The following is a 15,336-nucleotide window of genomic DNA, read 5'->3' on the forward strand; positions in this document are numbered from 1 at the left end:
TTGTTTTACAAGTTTTTAGAAGCTCAGATCTTTATCAGCCTGTGAATAATGTCAACAGGTGTCATCAGGAAGTGTCAAAGTAAAGTCTAAATTCTCTGACTCTTTAGACCTTGTGCAAACACTCAGCAACTGTGGGGTCTTCTATGCAGCTCTGTAAGACTGAAAATGAAAGTGTCCACCAAGCCGGGGAAGCTACAAGAACATAGTGAAACATTTTCTGTTTCCACAGTGTGAAATATAATAAAGATATGGCAGCTGAGGGGAACTGTGGAGGTCAAGATGACATCTGGAAGACCAAGAGCAATCTCAGAGAGAACTGCTTATTAGCTGGTCAAAGAGCTGAATCAATCCCCATTTGACAGCAAAAAATCTTACCATTTAGCAAACTCAGGAGTGGTGGTGTTCTACTCCACTGTGCTATACTTGCAAAAGAAGGCCTGCATGGGGGAGTCTGTAGGAGAAAACCGTACGGTGTCCTAATCATAAAATCCAACATCAAAAGCGTGCGATGGGACAAAAAGCCAAATGCATTTTGGGAACAAATGCTGCGGACTGATGAAGCTAAAAGAGAACACTTAGGCTACAACCAGCAAATGTATGTTAGGAGAAATAAAAAAGGAGCAGCATTCATGAAAAGAACAGCTTGACATCTGTTCTGGATCCATCATGCTTCAGGGTTATGTCGCACCCAGTGACACAGGAAAAATTGCACAGGTAGCGGCAAGAACTGATTCAACTAAAAAACAGCAAATTCTGGAAGCAAACATCAAACTGTCAAAAGATGATGATGCATTCTAAAAATTATCCTGATGATACGTCAGCATCCCCAGTGGACTACATTAGAGACATAAGATGAAGGTCACTGAATGGTCCTCACAGTCCTCAGCTTTAAGCATCATTGAAAATCAGTGGGTAGATCTTATAATAGCTGTGCATGCAAGATGGCCCCAGAATATTGCAGAAGTAGAGGTCTTTTGCAAGAAAGAATGAGAGAATATCCCACATACAAGAGTTAAAAGTGCTTTTAGCTGACCCCAAAAAGCATTTGCATGTTTTGGTATCTGCCGAGGGGGTTCTGAGTGTGTAGGGTGCCCCAAGTTTTGCACATGCCACATGCTTTTTTTTTTTTTTTTTTTTTCAGATTATGTAATATTATAATATGTAATATTGTCTTACTTTCCATGAGGGTGTGTTTATATCTTTTCAGTAAAAAAAAGTTATCAAATTGTGCTATATCTTAATGGTTGCCCAAATTTTACATTCAACTGTACCTGATGAAGGCAGCTGAATCACTGGATTGCAACAGAGGCGGATCTGTATTAATGCGCTAAAAAACCTGTTCATGGTGGAAACTGGATCACTCTTATTGTCAGGTGAGTCTGGCAGGCATGAAGCGAACTTCAGGATATTAGCTGTTAAAAAAAAGCACTATATGACAGCTAGGCAAAGCAGCGAACATATTCTAAATATAGTGTACACTTAAGGTGATATTGAGTTTTGTAAAGTGGCAAAGCAGTCAAAAACCCAACCTAACCCTGTCAGAGCCTCATATTGTTCTTTGTAGGTGTCTTAGAATTCTCCCTGCTGCAGATGTCTCTGAACTACTCCTGTCACACACATCCATACCTGGTCATTCAGCACCTCTCTACCCAGCTCTCAGCCATTTTCTAACAGTGTAGCTCATCTCAAAATCATGCAGTGGATGTCAAACCAGGGGTTCAATGAGAACACAGTTTGCTATATTCCAGACCTATATGTAGTGTAGTATTGTGTGGTGGGATGAGTTCAGTTATGAATTTCTAAACATAGATTATTATAGATTTATAAATACAGATACATACTATGATATGATACTATACTTTACTGGAAACAAGGGCTGGGTGATCTCTCCAACTTAGATAGTACCAAGTGGTGCCAGGCACAAGAAACCCCACCCCTCGCACGTATAGTAGCTAATTTAGGCATCCATCCAGTTGATGTCATCATGTCTATGCATGTGGTGATGTCAGTATATTAATTACCTCTATATATGTGCCAAGTTTGAAGCAAATTTAAACAAAATTGATGTTTTTTATAGACATTTGAAATTTTGTCCATTTTAAGTAAATGGGAGGAATAAAACAAAAATTCATAGAACATTTTTAACTTTGACCTAATTTTTCCAAAATGTAACCACATCTATTCTGGGTCACTGGCAATCTATCAACCCAGTTTGGTATGAATTCAACAAATTGTTATGCTGCTACAGACATTAGAAATGTCTCCCATTATAAGTAAATGGGATAAAAAAAAAAATTAAAATTAAAAATTCATAAAAAATTTTTATCTTTGATGTACTTTTCCCAAAATGCAATGAGATCTATTCTGGGTCACTGGGAATCTATAAACCCAATTTGGTATGAATTTAACCAATAGTTTTGCTGCTAGAGTGTTAAACAAACAAACCGAACCAAAAACAATACCCCTTGCCTCCCCTTCGGGGGGCGGAGTAAATAATCAAAAATTATATTATGTTCGTTTTAAATGTGTTGTTTATTATTATTATCTTAAACAGAGCATTTTGTAGCATTACTATCACTAGCACAGGTCACTAAGCTAATGAGTTCACTTAAGTCCTATTGTAGGGATACTTTAGTGTCTGTTTGTGCAAAAGTGTTCAGGTTAAGTCCACTTTAATTTGCAAAATTTGTTTTACTGGTGAAGAAATAGTGATGCAAGTCTGTCAGCTGTAGGTCTGGCTTCTAAACTCTGACATACAACAAGTCGGATTTAGACAGATGATTATGAGTTACGCTGGGGGGAAAATGTTTTTGATTCATTATAAAACACCAGCGGGCAGCTGCCACAGTTGAGATAATTAATGGAAACACTGCAGCTGTATACACGGTAAAATGTCACTCATGTTTACTTCAGCTAGATATAGTCAATATTGCAATAATGTTGGTCCAATATGACATAAAAATTCAGATTTTCTAGTCAGATAACAATAAACACCATTACACGCAGACTATTCCTCCATAAATCAGAGAAAACTAGAGGTTAACATTGTTTGGGTTTAACTCCTACTTTTAAATAAGAGGTGAGAAAATGTTGGATCATGATTTTTCCTCTAAAGATCATCATGTGATCATTTTTGGTGAGATCGCCCAGCCCTACTGTAAATTGTCTGATTATTAAAAGTAAACTCTCTGCTACTTCTGTTCTTAAAAGTTATCTAACCATGATTAAAAATGCCAGTAAATGATTATGTCATCAGTTGATACATAAAACAGAAATTGTTAGTAATTTATTTAAACTGAAGTCTGCTCACTTTGCATACAGAGTCCATCCGTACAGTTCTGGGACTGGAGTACCAGTCCTTCACAGTCCTTTCCTCCATTTTTAGGGGCGGGGTTGTTGCACTCTCTCCTTCTCCACTGAGTACACTCTGTCCCACAGGCAGACCACTTACTCCACTCAGTCCAAACGCCATCCACTAGTGGGAGAGGACAGGAAGGTGAAGTATGATTATGTAGCAGAGAGAGAGATGTTAGAATACGCAGTAATGTAAAAAAAAAAAAAAAAAAAAAAAAAAAAAAAAAGACATTTAAAATGAATTATTATTAATAATAATAATAATAATAATAATAATAATAATAATAATAATAATAATAATAATAATTTTTAAAAAAGTTTTAAAAAATGGAAAAAAGAATACACAGTAATGTCTGAATCGGTATAAGGTGAGTCTGGGTTGAATCTTACCGGTGCATAGCGTTGTGCAGACCTGTTTCTGTATGGCCTGTCCATCACAGGGGAGTCCACCATTGAGGGGGGCGGGGTTAGTACAGCTTCGGGTACGTTTCTGAAAGCCCCGCCCACAGCGACTGTTACACGCTGACCACTCTGTCCAAGTCGACCAACCGCCGTTCACTGTGATAACAGAGCCAAGTTAATAAACATTTAATCAAACTGTTCTGAAAGTTGATGTTAAAGCTGTATGTAGCAATAAATGGGTTTGTATGCATTCAGAATAGGCCTCTGGTCATGCATATAAATAACACAAAATGCATTGAAAACATTCTGTAATAAATCAAGTGTAATTCTCTACGGAGAGACTTGTGATTTTAATGTGGTGTTTGATTTAATTGAACTACTTGTTTTGATGGATTCAGTAAGTGTTTTACAAATGCCAAGAGGCTGGGTTGTTCAAGTTTAGTGAGAACAGCTGGATTTTTCTGCTCTCAAATACCACAAACACACAAACACACAAACACACACAGTCTTATGCAATGTTTTTGTTACCCTACTGCTACTGTGACACAATTTTTCCCTATAATGCTCATTCTCAAACCCACTAAAACACATAATAAAACATACACATACTGTCACTCTGCTCGCAAATTGCTTAACCCTGCACCCTTGTTGGAGGGAAACAGAAATTTGAAAATAAATAAATAAATAAATAAAATCATAATAACAAAAACCATAGTCTCAGAGACTCAATTGCTCAGAAGCTAAAATAATCATAAGTGCTTTCATAGTCTCTTCTGTGCTTTTGTGAATCTGTTTTTGTTTATTTTGCCACTTCATTCTATTGTATTATTATTGATTTTCATATAGAGGAAAAATGCTCCATGTAACAGGTAAAGATGAGTGGATTAAATACAGACAGGGGGATAGAAAAGAGGAGGTATAAAGGGAGACCAGGAGAGTGAGCTGATGTCCAGAGAAGTGTAGTGGGTTGAAATTCCTCTCCTGCTTCCTGACAGCTCTCTCAGTGCCCGGGCCTTTTCCTAATGCCCAATTAGAAATGGATATCCAGAAGGAATGTAACTGCAAAAATCAGGTAGTCAACTTTTGTCATCTCCTTCCTTGGGTTTTCCAGTTATTAACTTTGCTTCTCCTCCACCTCTCCTTTCTCCTCACCTGTCTCTTTTCTGTCTGTAGCCGTTCCATTTTTTCCCCCCGTTATGTTCCTGTGTTTTTTTCCCGTTACTATTTCACCTTGTAACCAGTGTCAGCCAGGCCCTTGTGGAGCCGAGAAGATTGAACCACAGATTGAACAATCTATTTCTGTAAGGATACATCAGTGTCAAACCACTCCATCTCTCGCTGTCTCCATCCAACACGCACACATGCACAGTTATTTTTGATTGAAACACTCCTCTTCTTGAATAGAGTCAGTGTTATGCTGTTGTGTGTATATGTGTGCGTGTGTGTGTGTGTGTGTGTAAAGGGTGGGGCATACTTTCTATGTGTTTGTGCTATGCATTGCTTCCCCACAAAACATTTCTCATTTTCTCATGTCAGGGTAGTGTTTGGTAAAAATGAAGAGAAAAAAACACAAGAAATATGAAACACACTGCAAAAAATCTAAATCTTACCAAGTGTTTTTTTTTTCTCCTTTCTAGTCAAAATATCTCATCACACTTAAAATAAAACACAATCACCTAAAGAATAACTTTTCAGTGAGATATAAGAACTTATTTTTAAACAATAGATCTTGAAAATCTTATTTCAATAAATCTTATCAAGATAATTTTCACTTGTTCCATTGGCAGATTTTTTTTTGCTTGAATTAAGCAAAAAAAAAAAAAAATAAATAAATATATATATATTGAACTAGAAAAGCACAGACCACCGCCAAGGTAGATCCCCCCCAAATCAAAATCATCAAAAATCATCAAAATCCTTCCATAACTTTTTCAGTTATCTTGCTAACAGACAGATGTTTAAAACTAATGTATTCAATAAATATAAAATGTCTGGATAAACTAAGCAAATTATCAGTATGAATCTAAGATTTTGCTTAGATTATATTATTTGTTTATCTATATTATTGTTTAAAACTACACCATCTTGTTATTACCACCGCCAGGAGGTATTGTGATGACTTTGCTTTGTGTATTTGCGTGTTTGTGTGCGTGTTTGTTTTTTAGCAAGATAACTCAAAAAGTTATGGACGCATTTTCATGAAATTTTCAGGAAATGTTGATACTGGCACAAGGAAGAAATGATTAAATTTTGGTGGTGACCGCGGGGGCAGATCTGTCTTGGCGGAGGTCTGCGCTCTCCGAGTGCTTTTCTTGTCTTGTTTTGTTTCTGCATCTTTCCTTTTTGTAAATAGGGTAGGCATAAATAAGCTGTTGCTTCAGCCTACACCTTTTCACCCACGTGTAATATAGAAATCCAAACTGTATGTATGTATATATCATGTTTTGTTAAATGGACAAATAAATTACTTACTTACAAACAAACAACCCCTCCCCCCGATCACCACCAAAATTTAATCATTTGTTCCTTGTGCCAGTATCAACATCTGAAAATTTCACCAAAATCCATCCATAACTTTTTGAGTTATCTTGCTAACAGACAAACAAACAAACAGACAAACCCCGATGAAAACATAACCTATTTGGCGGAGGTAATTTAGCTAAAAAAAAAAAAAAACTGCCAATGGAACAAGTGAAAATCTTGGTAAGATTTCTTGAAATAAGTTTTTCAAGATCTATTATCTAAAAATAAGTTCTTATATCTCACTGAAAAGTTACTCTTTAGGTGATTATGTCTTATTTTAAGTGTGATGAGATATTTGGACTAGAAATGACAAATATACACTTGGTAAGATTTAGATTTTTTGCAGGGCATTTTTCTACAACAACGCAAGAAGAGCTTTGCCTGAAAAACAAATTCGCATTCATTTAAGACCGAGCAACTCTAAGTTATTTTTTGTTGTTTTTGTCACAGCTGTTATCACACCATATGCTGTACAATTGATTTGGTAGTGGGGTTCTTGGCTGAAAACAAAGACATTTGGAGAGCCCAAGTGTTCTAATTTGAAACTGAAGACATGATTGGTGGATTTTAATTGGATGAGGTCAAGGGTGACATGGGAAAATCAGGCCAATCACAAAGAGAGCTATCTGGCATGGCAGTAGAGCTCATTTCAGGCGGCAGATGGGGGCTGGTTGATCAAAGACGCTGTTGGATCGCGGCAGTTAGCAGTTAGAAAAGGTGTCATATCAAGTGCTTTTCAGTTCTGACACCCTACCCCTTCACATAAATGCAGAGATAAACCCAAGAGCTTACCGTAAACGATTACAGTAGCTATGGTGCTTTTTCTTTTGGCTACTATGTTCTTTGCAACGCATGTGTAGTTGGCTGTGTCGGAGAGTCGGGCCTGTTTGATGATCAGGTTATGGTCGATGGTGATGTAGAAATTCCTGTCTTCAGCCGGGTCAATTATCTCCTCATTCTTCAACCACTCCACCTGCAAGACAGAGATGGAGACGAGAAGCTCCGAGTCAGATTAAATGTTTCTATTTCACCTCAGAGAGACAGAGAGAAGCCATCAGAAATATTAGGCAAAGGAGAGATAAAGGTACTTAATGGCGTTACTGTGTACTGACAGTACAGAGCAGCGGGTTTTATCTGATTTTACAGTGGGAGAGTGTCTTGATGCTATAAACCAAAACCCAATTAAAGCAGATAAAATATTATACATCAATTTAAACTCTTGGCTTTTTGTAACACTGTTAGATCCTGCCAGCTGAGAAATATTATAGGATCACAGAATAATCTTGTTTTCACAACTGATTCACCGTCAGAGTAATGGCTGGTGAAAGGGGAATACAATCCACTGTCAAAGTGATATTTTTCACTAAAACAGTCTAAAGTCTCTAGAATAGATACAGTATGAGTAAAAAGAATAAATACAGGAATTGATGGTTTCACACAGATAGTTTGAGGAAATTCAGTTAACTCATAGAAACCCAAACAGCCACCAGTGACACAAACCATCTACTGACATAAACTGTTTAATAGTGTTGAGGTACTCGCGTCCGGTCTTGAGTCTTGAGACCATTTTCTGCTTTCTCGGTCTCGTTTTGGACTTGACCCGTCAAGGACTCGGTCTTGACTTGGTCTCGGACCACAGTGGGAGGAAGGACTCGTAATTTTAAAGCGAGTCCTCGAGACCAACACATTTTTTTTTTTTTTATGTTCGTGTTAACAAAAAATTCAATTATCCATCTTTACAAATAAATTTAAATAATAATAATAATAATAATAATAATAATAATAATAATAATATAAAAACATATGGAATGTTGATGGGCTACATTTGAAAAGTTTTAAAGGATATTGAATATTATGTTCTAGTGTATTGTCAAAATTATTACATTTTAGAAATATTGGAAAAATATTGTAAAGTAGCCTACAAATCTACACATACCACTGGCAAATTTGAATTTACTCTGCACGTCCTAACTATGATTCAAAAGCAGGGTGGGTTTAACATGTTGATGACAGAGCAGTGCTGTTGAAGCAGTTTTGAAAAATTGCCAGAAGATGATGCATATGGTGGGGATTTTTTTAAAGATAGTAAAAAGTCCATATGAAGAGGTTAAGTAGGCAAGAGTTTGCCAGACTGCCTAACTGCTGATTATTAACTAGGGTGATATAATATCATGGTCATGAAAACTGACTTGTTTTTATGGTCTTCGTCTTGGTTTGGACTCGGTCTCGACATATGCAGTCTCATCCCCATCACTACTGTTTAATACCACTTGATCAACTAATTCTATCAATACATGTAAATAATTAGTGTAAAATGCAGTTTGTCGTCCTTTCATGGTCATCAGATATGACCCATTTAGACGTTCAGAGGCTCCGTAGAGAACGTGGAAACACTGTCATCTTCTACAACATTGATTCACCAGTAAAACCTCTGGAATTTGATCAGCGACAGCGGATGGAGATGCTTGTTTTTGTGTTCAGTTATTGCTGAAAAAGTCACCTTTTCTTCTGCTTTCTCTTATTTTTGATATAATAACCCTGAACTTTAATCCAAGCTTTTATGAACATCTATATGATCAGTGAAGTAAATATAAGACAATACCTGGTATTCAATGAAAAATTAAAAATACAGAGGATAATATAATAAATGATGGTAAATCATTAAAGAGATTAATTTTTCTCTGTTTTGATATAATTAACTTTGAATGTATTCTGAGTTTTCATGAACATCTACATGATGTGTGAATTAAATATAGGAAAACATATGATTTACACCAAAAAAAATGCAAAATAGAGGATAATATTATTTTAAAAAGGTGATAAATCAGTTAAGAAAGGTAGAAATACAGAAAAATTCATTTGGGAACTGCACTGGGTTTTTATGGGTTAAACCAATAAACATGCAAGAAAAGGGGACAGATTTATCTTATGTCAATATCCTGTGTCAGTGGAAAAGATAAACCTATTGTCAAAAATATGTCTCAGAAGTGACAGGTGGATTTTATGAGCAAATAAATGTACTTTAGGGAGAAGGGTGTAAAACTATTAACTATTTTTATTATAAGTGATGGAAGTAACGTCTTATCATAAAGGTTGTCATTCACAGAATCGAAGCCAAGGGTGGGAGTGAGCAGGAAAAAAAACATCTCAAACATATGCTTTCACAGGGTACTTTGGGTGAAGGGAAGGACAGTGGGAAACTATCCTATTTATGAGGCTAATCACATTTCCTGAGTGCTGTATTTACTGGTCCAAACCCTCATAAATTCAGCCTGTCCGAGCTTTATGGCAGCCACATAAATGTCCAAGTGGCGTGGTTTAATTCACGTTGTTTAATTTCCTCCTCCCTTCACATTAGGAAATGGAAATCTCAGAAGAAGAGGAAATTCGGTGCTATTCTTCAGTTTACTGCATGCCCCGGCCTCCTTGTCATCCTCCTCTCTCAGTTATTCTACCTGCCTCGCTGTCTGATCTTTGGCCAAGGGGCATACTGGAGCTCTGTGTTCTCAATCTCAAAAAGTGAGATGCTGTGTGACCTTTCAGTTTCTATTACAAAGTAAAGGTTATACTGAAGAAAAGGCAAAGACAAAACAAAAGAAAAATACAGTGTATATACGCAGAACACAAACGGCTGGGCAAATACTACCTGTACTATAAGAGCAAAACACAAGGTAGGTTTTCTGTCTGAAGAAAGCAAATACAGAGCTGGATCTAATAAAGATTTACGTGTATAAAAACGTGTGCAAACTCATTCCACACACAAAAAAAATGTATAAACTGATTTACTAACAGTGCGCACTAAGGGTTACGTCTTTCAAAGGTGCAAAATAGTGTGTCTGAATCCAGTTAGTATGTTTGCCGCAATGAATATGCAATACGGGGGGTTTATATGCAATTGTGTGTGTGCTGGGAGGAGAAAATGTAAATATATTAATTAGCACACGCAAAGAGATTTATCAAACCCAAAAGCAATTTTGCTCATAGAAACTGTGTCTATATTTAACACGTCTCGTTGTATTCAGAAAATTTTTAAGTTAAGAGAAGGAAATGATAATTTAAGAGGGATGTTTGTGTTTGAAAAATGTAAAGTAAGAACAAACGTTAAATATCACTGTGTTTCTGTTATCGGTGTCAAATTATGGAACAAATTGAAGGATGAAGTGAAATTGTGTAGTTCACTGTCGAGTTTCAAAAAGGCTTTAATTTGTCAAATTCTTAAGGGCTATGAAAGTAATATGATTTCAAAGTGACTTATAACACCGAATGCAGTATAATTTGTGTTTAAGTACTAATCTGCTGCAACTTCAGGTGTGGACTTGGAGTAAGGATGGGAATAGGAGAAGCAGAAATAAGCCTCTGGCTTCAGCTTCTTCCTTTTTCAGTTACAAATTGTGTTCATTTTATGTTTGTTTGTTTCTTTTTTAATATGTATGTGTTTTGTATTTAACTGAAATAAACATTCATTCATAATTTAATTTAGCACACGCAAAGTGATTTATCAAACCCAAAAGCAACTTTACTCATAGAAACTGCATCTATATTTAACACATCTCAAAGGGAGGTGCAAACGGTTTGTATGCGTAATTGCGCACACATGGAATGGTTATTGTCGCAAAAAGGAGACTTCAAAATGATGAAACGACGAAACGCATTTTTCACCCTTGTGAGTATATTTTTGATTCTTTTCCCCTTGATCTGACGATTGTGATTAAAAATACGCACCAACATTAGGCTACAGTGTGACGAAATTATGTGGGCGTGACAGTCAGTCCAACAACCCCTCCCCCCGAGCTCTAAAATGAAAAATAAATTAATGAATGGGTCATGCAATACCTTCTATGACCAAACTCTTCCAACTTTACATTTCCTTGTGTATGGATCATTTTATCACACTGTTCCCATTAATCCTGGATTATCCCAGAGCAGTTTTTACAGCGTATTGTCTCCAAAAGTGCACACAAAATCCTCATTTACATAAGGTGGTCTCCAAGACTTTGCACCTGTTATAATTTTTGCAAGTAATCTTTGTAAATCACCCACAAACCACGGTTAAACCTCACACACAAAATTTTAGATTGCACACGCAAATACAAATTGGGACCTTAGTAGATCTGGCCCTATATGTGTAGTATGTAGTGAACAAAAGCATATTCTGTAAATGGACTGTATTCATTCACGCTCTGGTTACTTAAATAAGCTACGACAGAGAATAAACCAGAGTACAATCTAAAACAATATATCTGATAAACTCTAATCTAAAGCCACACTCTCAAGCCGTATTAAGTCGATAATCACAAAGTGACGTTGAATAGCTCAGTCTTCAGAGAATAAATTATCTGTAAACATGTTCATATAGTTGTCCCAACCGTAACGGGACATGTCTAAGTAGAAGCAGATGATGTCTCCATAACAGGCTGACTCTTAAATGAAACACAACAGCAATGAGAAGATATAAGGTTTTCACTGATATTCTTTATACCACCCCTTGACCTGAATTTGGCTCTTGATGATCAAAGGGAAAAAAAATAGCATGCAGGCAGTGAAGTAGCAACCCACAGGACACAGAAAATTAAAGGGTAAAAGAGAAAAACAAGTTTAACTGGAAAGGGGTGTTGAAAAATGAAAATGATCCCAAGAGAGTCATTGCTTCAGAGTACCTTCTCCTGATCAGGAAAGACCCCTGAGGGACTACAAGAGCGTCTGGTTGGGTTTAACTGTAAAATGTAGCTGGTTAAATCCATTAAATACCCTGATTATAATCCATAATCTGTTTCCTCTTTATTAGTTTCCCCAGAAGGAGTCGTGAAATGCCATTATACCATGCTTCCTAGCTTTGGTGAGTTAATCCAGTAACTAAAATGTTGTCAATGAATGGCATGATGATGATGATGATGATGATGATGATGATGATGATGATGATGATGATTTATTCATTAAAAACAAATCATTTTTACAAAATATAGAGGGGAAAGGGCTTGGGGGGGGGGGGGGGGGGGCATCTGGTGGTTTTTCAGAGTGGGGCTTTGCTACATATGCGTTGATAATATCTAGTTTAAATATGGATATATGAATATATTATTATTATTATTATTATTATTATAGTACTACATAGGACAATTTACAATATTATATGTATTTATATTACATATGTATATGTGTTTTTGTTTTTTGTTTGTTTTTTTTAGATTTTATTAATAGCTGAGAATGCTGATACTGGTATGATAATTTGTAAAAGGTTATTATTATATTAGTGTATATAGGAATAAGGATGTGTTATATTGTTTTATTATCGTTCTTCTTCTTCTTGTATTTCTTCTTCTTCTTCTTATTATTATTATTATTATATTGATATTCATATAAAATAATAATTGCTATATAGAGATCATAAGGAATAGAGACTGGGGATAGGAGTATATAAGCTTTTACTTCTTACTCCTTTTTGAGCATATTTAATTTATTTAATTTTATTTATTTATTTTATTTTGTTTACTTATCAACCAGTTATGTATCATTACTAATATTTTGTTGGTTGATTTTGTTTTGATTTCACTGTCTACATGTTTGAAACAAAAATTTCAATCAATCAATCAATCGATCAATCAATATACAATAACATTTTACAATCTTCCGTATTTTTTCTTATTATATTAAAATAGTAAATGGACTTACAATTTTTGTATAGTGCGTGAAAAGTTCAAATCTACACTAAACTCATCTATCTAATCTTCTTTTATACCCTTGGAAGTCTACAGTTAATCTATGCAATCATTTACTTCCTTCGTTGCTCACTTCTTCCTGAAAGCACCATTAATAATTAACTGTCAGTCAACAACACCAGTGAGGATAAACATGTGAACCATGCTTCAAAAATTAAAATAAATTTCAATTTCTAATTAACCTGCAGAACTTTCTGCTCTAAAAGTTGCTTATTCAACTAACACACACCAACAATATGGCTCCATAAACCAGAGTGGACAACAAAAAACAGGAAAAAAAAAAAATACTTATAACATTAAACATCCCTTATAAGGAAATGTTTCGATGCCACAGTGATATAAGCAGACCTTTGCTGCAGCTACAATTTAACAAATGAAAACCATCTTATGCAAATAGTGAATTAAAAATACAACCACTAGTGATTTGATCAGAGGTAACTGAGATGTAGGGATTGTGTATTTATATAATCAGCTTTTCCAGCAATCAATTGATGAATCATTCTAGTTTGTAGGCTCTTTGGTGAGCTCAGAGATCAGTGTTTAGAATGTGACGTGAGTGTGAATCCAGCATAATGTTTGCTTTAAAATGGGCGATCAAGTCATTTCCCAGCAAAAAAAAAAAAAAAAAGAAAAGAAATAATACTAATGCAGGGCTGTACCGGCAGCTTATTAAAATTGGCTGTGTGCTCTTGTGCGATAATGCACTGGAAATAGCTGCAGCGTTTGATGATGCCTAAAGGTTGAAGCATGTGAGACTGATATGTGCTCTGTTGGGCTCAGACAAAGAGACCACATGTGGTGGCTATACTACCACTGCCACCGCATCATTAGCCACAGCTGGTGAGAGAGTGTGTGTGTGTGTGTGTGTGTGTGTGTGTGTGTGTGTGTGTGTGTGTGTGTGTGTGTGTGTGTGAATGGAAGAGGGAGGCTGATTGGATCAAGTCAACCCCAGGGGAAAATGTGTATTTGTTATTTTAACTCTTGGCCCTACATCACCTGTCTCTCTGCTTTACCCACACACCACCAGACAGAAAACACCCATAAAACCTTTATTGCTGCTGTGTATATATGAAATAATAACATTATACATGCCTTTGTGGAGACACTTCAATCTCTGGCACTGTTACACCCACACAAAACACCCTTTGACACAGTGCACATACACAAAAAAGTAGTCTGCCCTCCATTTAAACTGTAACAGGATTTCAAGTGCGGTTCAAGAAGAGTCCATTCTTTTTCCAAAGACATAGAAAACAGTTTGCTTTCTCTTCAGAGGGATAAAAGCTTGGCCTGATCAGTTACACCCTTTCTTTTGTGATGTTTTCAACCTACCAACAAAGACATTCATTTCCCTTCAGGTACTCTCAAAGCCTGTGTACTTGTATATTTGATAAATGCGGATCTTTATTTCCTCAGGACTTAATAACAGGAATTACCAGCCTTATGCAAAAGGGAGTGATTATTTCAGATTTTCTGCAAGTTAAGGCCAAATGCCCATCTCATGCTGTGTAATAAAGCATGAGAAAAGTGTAATGTATTATACAATCTATTGCGATATGCATCTTTGTTTGAACAAAAGCTTGGACGCATGCTGTGTAAGATAAAAGTAGGCCAAGATATAGAGATATATTCCCCCTTTTGTTGCACTGGAGAGAGCAGCATAAAATGTTTGAAAACGCAAAAGCTTTGCAGCATATCTGCTATTGAGAGCAGGAACATCATAGTCACACTATGTCACAAAGAGAAACACAGTATAAATCTTGCAAAAGCAAAACAAATGGCAGACCACAGAGCAAGAAGTGAGATAACAGAGCAAAGAATATCTATGATAAATGCTAAAATATGACATGCTTTGTAGAGCCACTACAAAGCGTCTCATATGGGAGTCGATACAAGCGGAGAGATACGAGGTTCACGGATAGAATCAGCCACCGAATCACGACATTAATTTTTTAAAGTAGCGGCAGACGCAAACGGGCACGTACATAATAAGAGTATGACGAAACATGGAATAAACCAGTTATGAAAAATCTCCATCTGCAATCAAAGACAATGCCAGGAAATCAAGCTGTACTGCATGTGTGTGCGCGCCTGTGACTCACTTAAGTGTTATTATGTTCGTCACTGAGGATTATCCTCTTGATTAGCTATATTATCTGGATCACTGTAAGACCACAGATGAGTGGGTTAAAGAGCTCTCACAGGGATTACTCTACCTATGTGTGGGTAGGGACTGAGTGTGCTTCATGTGTCCCTTCCATGATTTAATAATTCCACCTCCCACTACCCACCCCGGCAAGCTCTGTCACATTATTTTCAAGGCAAACTGAGACCGAGGTGT

The 15,336-nt window shown here is 36.3% G+C and overlaps 1 protein-coding gene across 1 annotated transcript in view; it reads right to left on the reverse strand.

Annotated features, from left to right (window-relative positions):
- LOC115425562 (netrin receptor UNC5C-like) overlaps positions 1-15,336 on the reverse strand; it is a 287,867-nt gene that overhangs the window by 64,537 nt on the left and 207,994 nt on the right. Inside the window, exons 5-7 of the mRNA XM_030143191.1 lie at positions 7,072-7,252; positions 3,745-3,912; positions 3,311-3,475 (exon numbers count right to left, since the gene is read on the reverse strand). Of these exons, the coding sequence (XP_029999051.1) occupies positions 3,311-3,475; positions 3,745-3,912; positions 7,072-7,252 (514 nt within the window). The remainder of the gene's footprint in view (positions 1-3,310; positions 3,476-3,744; positions 3,913-7,071; positions 7,253-15,336) is intronic.

This window comes from Sphaeramia orbicularis, chromosome 9 (assembly GCF_902148855.1).
Source record: "Sphaeramia orbicularis chromosome 9, fSphaOr1.1, whole genome shotgun sequence".
NCBI lineage: Eukaryota > Metazoa > Chordata > Actinopteri > Kurtiformes > Apogonidae > Sphaeramia > Sphaeramia orbicularis.